Genomic DNA, 9,215 nt, shown 5'->3' with positions numbered 1-9,215 from the left:
CGGAAAGAAGACATAATGGAGTTAGAAAAACTATCCGAAGTGATGCAAATGAAGAACACACGTCTATTATCATATGGGTTCAGTGTCTCAAGAAATATAGCAGCAATCTTGTGAGTAAGGCATATTCTAGTAAATGGGATATATTCATGTCCAAGACATAAAAAGGAGTCAGTCCTTATGTAAGCAATATTATAGTTGATGGAAACTGCACCTAGGTAATTAGATTTCATGGAATATTAGAATGAGATGCTCCTATGAAAAGGGAGAAAAAGAGCAAGTTACAGTTGAGGAAAAATGGGTTTGGGATGGGTTTAAAGAGTAAATAGGGTATCCAGAGTAGGACTTTAGTGAAGGTGGACAGTTGTGGAAATACTGACTTGTATTAAGGAAGGACAGCTTGCTTTCCTCTTTTCCAATTGTTATATGTTCATTTTCTTTACTGCATTAGAGAGGACCTCTGGCATATTAGGGAATACCAGTGTAATGCAGAGAACTGCCATCCTACTGATCTCAAGCATCCTATTTATGTCCTTTATATCTAGTCTTTTCAGTCCAGAACCATGTAAAGTCGCACAAATTACATTTATTTCTCATCTCCCTTTAATGTCCATTCTGACACAATCTCTCTGATTTCCTTCAAGTTGTTTTCCCTTGGTATTTTTTATACAATACATGACAATTATTTTGTAAAATTTCCCTCACTTGATATACAATAAGATATCCTTACAAATAGATTCAGATTATGTGGTTTATTGTTTTTATTGTTGCTGTTTTGCTCCCATCCAAGATAATACGAAAGTGCTGCCTTGTCCTTTTCAGTGTACCATATCAGGAAACACGATGTCTGTTTTCCCAGTATTGGCAGTGTTTCCTTTGATCACTTCTTTATGGTGATATCCTTTGGATTTTGTTCCTACTACTCTGGGAGGCTGAAGAAGGGGTGTAGCAAGATGGTGTGATCATCTATTTGTTTCTAAATCTCTCTGGCTTCTGTGTGGAGAGTGAACTTAGGAGGGAAGAACTTATGTAGGAGAGAGGACAGAATCCTTTGTGTAGTCCGGAGCCCTATGATGATGGACCGGCCCAGGATGGTGGCATTGGAGATGGTGAGGACAGGATGACCTGGGACACATTAGTAGGAGGCAGAGTTGGCAGGACGTGTGCATAATTGAGATGATGGGGTGAGTCCCAGAGAATGATTTTTTTCCCTTCAGTCCTCAAGAGCGAGCTGTTGCATCTGTGGGCCTGAGAGGCTTAGCTTGTTCTGTTAGATTTCTGGATCAGCTGTCAGCTATGTGGAGTAACTGCAGCCAAAGTTTCCAATGCCTGGGACAAAAAATAGGCAGGACTGCTCCCTGACAGTTATTTGGGTAGATGAGTTTTATGTGGCCTTGCTTTCCTTGGGCCTGCCAGGGTTAGATGAGGCTGGATAGGAAGACTTGTGTGGTGGTGGTGTGTATCTGTAGCATCTGTAGCTGTATGTGTTTGAGCCTGCCAGGGAACATTAGTTATTCTTTGAATAGAAATTCAAAACTTGCCCTTGAACTTCACTTGATGAAAATTAAATCCCTTGCTAAGGAAGTTTAGGGCCATCCAAAAGTACTGACGGCTACTTTGAATGTTTATTTCAAGCCATTTAATGTAATTGTTGATATATTTGGGTTGAAATATATCCTTTTATTTTGTGGATTTCTTCCCCTGCCCCTTGTTCTTTATCTTGGCCTTTAAAAGAATTTTAACCCTGTATTTATTAGTTATTTGTAATTCAATTTTCTTTACTTCTAGCTTTGAAAATATATACCTTTATTCTATTTATTGTTTAAGCCCCAAATCACTTATTTAACACATTAGAGCATAGAGTTATAATAAATACATTTTTTTCTTCATTCTGCATATTACAAGGGGTTTAAAATATTAATTTTTCCCATAGGAATATATGTTTTTCAAGGTATGCATAAGGATTCTATCATGCTAAATCTGTAAGGAAATACTAAATGCTGTACACAATTAGTGACATGTATGTCAATCAACACATGCATTTCTCTCTTCAGTTATCATTCCTTCTGTCATCACTGATCTTTCAACTGGAATTACAATCCATTGTTCATTGTCCTTGAATAGAACTTTTAATGTTCATTTTTCTGGGTTAATTGTGCATTAATTTTCTCATTTCAAATCGTTTTGTTTCATCCATTCTTGAAGGACATATTTGCTGTACATAGAAATCTCGGTTGGCAATTTTCTCTTCAGCAGTGGGGGGAGGTCATAGTGACCTTTCTGCTTCTGTGGTTTTCTTAATCTCCTTGAGCTTAAGATATTCTGTATGCCAAGATGCGCTATTTTGATGTACTTTACTCTGAACCTATCAAGATCAAAAGGAAACAGGGAATGACTCCCCTCCCCCGCCCCACCTCCTTAGTAGCACAGCGAGTCCCCCTATTGGTTTATTTTTACAGGAGATGCAGAAACACAACCAGTTCCCCTGTAAGGGGTTCTAACCTTCTGCGCTCTAGTCCAAGTGATTTTCATCTGTCCCATTCTATAATTGTTGATTGTTGGTCTCCAGCAGCTATTTACCTTCATGGATTTCACCACTTCTGGGGGCTGCTTTTACAGACACCCTGAATTGGGAAGATGCTGGGGGTTCCAGGGTTACTGAGTTCATGCCAGTTCTTGTTGCAGTTTCTCAGAAGGACTCAGGCCCAGGAGTGCAGGGTGGAGGGTCCTATGGGCGCCCCACAAGGTCTGGTTTGCTCGTGTCTCTTCCTGCTACCGTGTACTAGAGGGAACCTGTTGAGGCTTTTTCCTCTGCGGACCCATGTGCACCAAGTCCAGGGGCACCACGTGTGATCTGAGGTAACCTATCAGAGGAGACAGTGATAAAGGAAGAGAGCTAGGTGGTCTCCAGGGTAGGGGATAGGGGAACCACAGACTTCCAGAGGAGGGCGGGGTGGCCTGGGGACACGGGGGGAACCTGGAGATGGTGGCGCCACACGAAGGTGGGCCATATGAAAGACCCCTGGGCTGGGACTCCTCCCTGGTCCCACAGGCTGTGTCCCCTATGCTCCCTCAGGCTTGGTGCAAGACACGAAATCCAGAATGTTTGCCCAAAGGCTGAGTCCGTCCTTTTCACTGCCGTGGCCCGGCTTCCTCACAAAAGTGCACCCCTGAGTGGCGGTGACCAATCTCCCTCCTCCTGGCTGAATCCTCCTTCAGGGCCCAGAGGCCACGTGCGCTTTGATGGAGAAGAAATAAAAGAAGCTTTGTGGCACCTGGGCCCACGCTCTAGGGTCTTGGTCCACTCCGGGACGCCCCTGCCCGCTGCGGTCCCGATGTGGGGTTTCAGCCTCGGAGCCATCACTTCCACACTCCCGCCTGGACAGCCTTAAGACAGTCTCCCAGGACAGGAAGCATCCTTGACATTGGCCTCAAGACACCTCCCCATCCCCCCTCAGTTAGCCACAGGAACTGATCTTTGTCCTGAGGCTGAGGAGGTAGAAATGCGGCCTGACCAGCAGAGATGGACCCCTGGGCATCTGCATGTAGTTTCTGTGCTTTGAAGGAGGGACTCTGCAGGGAATGAGGGGCCTTTGGTTGCTCAGAGCCAAACTCTGGTGTATACAGACAAGGGACAATAATGCAGGCCCTGAAAGAAGGGGGCTGTTTTTAAGTAGACAAGTGGTCTTCCTAAGGAGCTGTCAGGTGCAAGATGTATTGCTAAATGAGTGACAGAGACATCAGTGGTTTAATGGATATTGGATCTAAGTCATCCAAAGCAAGGTCCTGCAGAGACACCCCATCTTGGTAGGCAGGCAGCGGGCAGGATGTTTCAGCAGTTTTAGCTTCTGGAGAAGGAGGTTACCAGCTTTAGCGGGAATTGACATCATGCTGGCTTATTGGTTATCAAGGAAAGCAGCAGAGGAGCATGCTCCTCACATCCCCTCTGATAACACTATCAAAGTGGAGAGTTTCTGATCTAAAGATTAATCACTAGCTGAGGCCTGGGCAGGTACCCAGGTGTTTGCTGATTACGCTTTATGTTTAAGGGGGAAGGTCAGCCATGTGAGTAGGGTGCAGGTGAATCAGACTGCTGGACCAGGGGATGTACAAAGAGCAAGAGGACAGCCATGGTGGGTGGCCTGATCATCCGTCTCTTGCTGAGTTGTGCAAGTCATTGACTATGCAGACAGGAGAGCCATTTCTGACGTGACCAGAACCAGCGCTCTCCTTCTTGTCCAGCTGCTTCAGGGCTGCCCAATATCTCCTTTCCATATTCCTGGTCAGGGTCCTGTCTTAATTTTCTCTTGTCCCTTACCAAAGCTTACAAGATGACTAACGCTTCAGACCGCATGCGTTTCAAGAGCAATAGGATAATGTTTATTTGCTTCCTGTTACCAGTGGATGTCAACTTGGGTTGGCTTCGTGGAGTCTGAGATAACATCCAAACACTTCAGCAATCAGTAGCATTATAGAGCCTTAAATGCTCAACACTCACCGGAAAGTTTCCCCGCCCCCATAAGAATAATGGAGCCCCCTACCCCCCACCCCCAACCCCGCCCTAGAAGTCGTTTCCCAGCGCTCCTCAGGGGCTACTTGGCTGTTTTCAAAGTGATTCAGGTGTGGGGCCCCGTGCTTCCTTGAGGCCTTTGCACTACATTACCCAGGACAACTTGCGTTAAGGCAGCAACGTTGATCCAATGAAAATCCAGAAAGGGTGCGTTTCCGGGAGGGCGAACCTCCGGGAGAGGGCTGTCTTCGTGGCGGACATTTTGATTGCTGTGGAGTCTGAGGAGCTCGTCAGAAAGTCGAGGTGTGTGGTGTTGGGGGTCAGTTGACGGGGCAAGAAGGCACAGAAGGAGGTCTTGTGCGCAATGCACAGGGGCGGGTCTCGGGGCTGGGGAGACCGCGGTCTGCGTGGAGTATCCACGCCGAGTCCGACCTGGTCACTGGGCTGTGGCCCCTCCGCTTGGGGACTCGGTGGCGGCGGCCGTGCTGAGGGACCCGGCTAAGGTAAACGCTGCGTGCTCCGGGTTCTCCCCTGCCCGTTTCCCCACCCAAATACGAACGGCCGGCGTGAGAGGCGCCTGTTTACGTCTGGTCCAAGACAGTGAGGCCTTCAGGTGTCGTGTCCCTATTTCTGACCACCAGTGTAACGTGGTCTGGGTGAGCCTTGTAGACGCAACTAAAGGAGGAACATTCGGAGCCTGGAGTCCATCCTGTTTCTGGGAGGAACAAAGTTTGAGACCAGGCTGCACCTGGAGTGGTAGATGAGAGTTGTACTTTTCTCTTTGGGCCCTGGGAGTGGTGGAGAGTTGTTTTTTTAAAATAAATAAATTTATTCATTCATTCATTCGTTTATTCATTTATTTATTTATTTATTCATTGATTGATTGCTGCGTTGGGTCTTTGTTGCTGCGCGCAGGCCTTCTCTAGTTGCGGCGAGCCGGGGCTACTCTTCCTTGCGGTGCGTGGGCTTCTCATTGTGGTGGCTTCTCTTGTTGAGGAGCCACGGGCTCTAGGCACGTGGGCTTCAGTAGTTGTGGCTCGCGGGCTCTAGAACGCAGGCTCAGTAGTTGTGGCGCACGGGCTTAGTTGCTCCGCGGCATGTGGGATCTTCCCGGACCAGGGATCGAAGTGTGTCCCCTGCATTGGCAGGGGGATTCTCAACCACTGCACCACCAGGGAAGTCCCTGTGGAAAGTTTTGAGCATAGGAAGGACATGATTTGAGTTAGGGTTTTAAAAATACTCCAAAGCCTGCTCAATGGAAGAACATAATGTAGGGGGGTGATGAGGACAGTGAGGCAGAGGGAAGTTGTGGCTTTTCCAAAGTCCCAAATGGTAAAAGCGGTAGCACTGTGGACTGAGGCACAGAGGAGAGGTTTGCTAGTCAGCCTGAGGTTACCTCGTTCTGGTACTGCCAGGGGGCCAGGGAAGGCCTGTGCCCCTGGAGCACCGCCTTGGTCACTTTTCCTCCATCGCCTGCCTTTTCCCACAGATTCCAAGGGCCAGAGAAGCACCTTCGTTAAATGGAGGTTGTCCCAGTCCCTCACATGTTGTGACCCCATGCACACATTCTTTGTATTTGAGGAGGGTCTTGGGGTTCTTCACTAGTCATTTTCCCAGCCCTTTGGTTTGGGAACCCTGGAGGACCCCATGTTCAGGGTCCTGAGTGGAGGCCGGTTTCTATGGAGGGGGTCCCATTCCCCACCTCAAATGGAAGGAGTTGCGTAAGGTTACTCCTGGATTCGATACCAGTTGTGGAAGTGCGTCAAGGTGAGGCTGAGTTGGTTTAGGTAAGTGCAGGTCTCTTTTTTTTTTTTTTTTTTTCTAGTGGAAGTAAACAACACAGAAGAGCAGGATTTCTGCTTTAAACGTCTGCCTGTGTATTCTGGAGGCAATGGGAGCTTCAGATTAGAGGAGGGAGGTTTTCCTCCCAAGGTCTCAAGAGTCTCCATCTGGTCGGGCAGTAGGGGAAATGTGTGGGAAGATGGATTGTGGGTTTTCAGGAGTGAGACTGTTCATGGTTTTATTTGTCCCTGTTTACCACGGCAGTGTGACCTTTGAGGATGTGGCCGTGTACTTCTCCTGGGAGGAATGGTGTCTTCTTAATGAGGTTCAGATACACCTGTACCTTGATGTCATGCTGGAGAACTTTGCACTTGTCAGCATGCTGGGCAAGTCTCTCACACCCACCTCCATCCTCTGACCTAGGCTCTGCTTTTCTTTTCTTACCCAAGGACAGCTCTGTTTCTCACATCTGGACCCGGGCACACCTTGTTAAATTCCTTGGTTATGTGCTGTGGTTACTACAGCTAGGTTAGTGCCTCCCTACTCCTTAGTGCCTGGACACCTGTAGCCCCAAAGTCTTGCAGGTGATGCTTCAGGGTCAGTAGTGTTGCAGTCAGCCTGGTAGCTCTCTCCTTGCTTGCCCTCTCTGACCAGGCAAATGTCAAAATCCATGGCACCGAAGTTTTGCTTCATTCCTGAACCTGACATTTATTTGTGCCTGACTGTACAACAGTCACTGACTTGGTCACTACTGAAACAGATCATGAACCTTTTTCCAAGTTTCCAATTTCTCTCCATTCACACCAGCATGTGTTATTTTGTTTTTTTCATAATAGCCGTCCTAATGGATGTGAACTTGTGTATCTTTTCCATTTCGATTGCATTTCCATAATGGTGTGCTCATTGGTGTGTTTATTGGTATATCTTTAGAAAAATTCAGGTCCTTTTTCCATTTTTTAATCAAGTTGGTTCTTTGGCGGTTGTTGAGTTCAAGGCATTATCCATGTATTCTGGATATTAATCCCTTGTTGTATACCTGATATGGAAATATTTTCTCTCATTCTGTGGTTGCTCTTTTACTGTGTTCATAGTGTCCTTTGATGTACAAAAGTTTGTCTCTTTTTTCGCTTTCCCCCCCGCCCCCAGCTTTATTGAGGTATAATTGACGCATAATGTTGTGTAACTTAAAGGCATCCAACAAAAATTGTTCATTTTTATTAGGTGCAGTTTTTGTATTTTTTCTTTTGTTGCTTGTGCCTTTGTTGTCATAGTCAGGAAATCATAACTGAATCGAACATTTTGAAGCTTTTCCCCTTTGCTTTTTCTAAGAATTTTATAGTTTTAGCTCTTATATTTAGGCTTTTGATATATATATATTTAAAACTTATTATTTATTTATTTGGTTGCACTGGGTCTTATTTGTGGCAGCTGGGCTCCTTACTTGTGGCTTGAGGGCTCCTTAGTTGCGGCTCACAAACTCTTAGTTGTAGCACGCATGTGGGATCTAGTTCCTCGACCAGTGATTGAACCCGGGTCCCCTGCATTGGGAGTGTGGAGTGTTAACCACTGCACCACCAGAGAAGTCCCAAGGCTTTTGATATATTTTGAGTTAATTTTTCCTTGTGGTATTAGGTGAGTTCCCAACTTCATTCTTGTGTATGCAGGTATCCAGTTTTCCCAGCACCATTTATTGAAAAGGCTGCCCTTATTGAATAGTAATGGTCCTTTGGTCAAAAGTTATTTGATCATAAATATGAGGGTTTACTTTTAGACTACTCCCTGTTCTATTCCATTGCTGTGTATATCTGTCTTTATGCCAGTAGCATAGTATTTTGCTTACTGTAGCTTTGTAGTAACGTTTGAAATCAGGTGGTGTGAGTCCTTCAACTTTGTTCTTTTTCATAATTGCTTTGGCTATATGGAATCCCTTGAGAGTCCGTTTGAATTTTTGGAAGAGTTTTTCTATTTTTTGAATATGTCATTGGGAATTTAGTAGGTATTGTATTGACTCAGGAATCCCCCAAGCAAGTATTAAAATTGATGCGTCTATACTGACACATTATTATCACTCAAAATCTGAAGTTTACATTAGGGTTGACTCTTGGTATTGTACATTCTATGGGCTTTGATAAATGTTTAATGATTCGCATTCCCCATTATAGAGTGGTTTCAATGGTTTTCAGTGTTTCAATCCTTTGTGCTCCACCTGTTCATCCTTTCTTCCCCTGTGCTCCTTGGTAAGCACTGATTTTTTTTGTTTTTTTTTTTTTACTGTCTCTATGTGTTTCCCCTTTTCTAGAGTGTCATATAGTTAGAATCATACATTATGCAGCCTTTTCATCTTGGTTTCCTTCACTTAGTAACATGCATTTAAGTTTTCTGTTTTTCTTTTCTTTTTAACCCCCCGCCACGTGCCTTACAGGATTTTAGTTCCAGAACCCGGGCCATGGCAGTGAAAGTGCCAAGTGCTAACCGCTGGACCGTGAAGGAACTCCCTTGCATGTCTTTTCATGACTTGATAGTTCATTCCATTTCAGCTCTAAATAATGTTCCCGGTATCTTGATATATCTTGATTGTCCATTTGTCTGCTGAAGGAGTTCTTAACTACTTCTAAGTTTTGGCAGTTATGAATACAGCTACTGTGAATATCTGTGTGAAGGTTTTTGTGTGGATGTAAGTTTTCAACTCCTTTTTTATAATACAAAGGAATACAATTCCTATATGATGTGTAAGAGTTTAGTTTTGTAGAAAACTGCCAAACTCTCTTTCAAAGTGGGCTGTACCATTAAGCATTTCAATGGGCAATGAATGAAATTACTGTTCCTCCACACCCTTAGCAGCATTTGTGTCAGTGTTTGGATTTGGGCCATTCTTCTTTTTTTTTTAATAAATTTATTTCATTTATTTTATTTTTGGCTGTGTTGG

The 9,215-nt window shown here is 44.9% G+C and overlaps 1 protein-coding gene across 1 annotated transcript in view; it reads right to left on the bottom strand.

Moving 5' to 3' along the window:
* Positions 1 to 4,675: 4,675 nt before the first annotated feature.
* The window catches only part of LOC133077807 (vomeronasal type-1 receptor 1-like), a 43,565-nt gene continuing 39,025 nt past the window's right edge, over positions 4,676 to 9,215 (bottom strand). Inside the window, 1 exon segment of the mRNA XM_061172548.1 lies at positions 4,676 to 5,005. Within this exon segment, the coding sequence (XP_061028531.1) occupies positions 4,676 to 5,005 (330 nt within the window).

The sequence above is a fragment of the Eubalaena glacialis genome, chromosome 18 (assembly GCF_028564815.1).
Source record: "Eubalaena glacialis isolate mEubGla1 chromosome 18, mEubGla1.1.hap2.+ XY, whole genome shotgun sequence".
Lineage (NCBI taxonomy): Eukaryota > Metazoa > Chordata > Mammalia > Artiodactyla > Balaenidae > Eubalaena > Eubalaena glacialis.
This window is presented reverse-complemented; position numbering and strand designations above follow the sequence as displayed.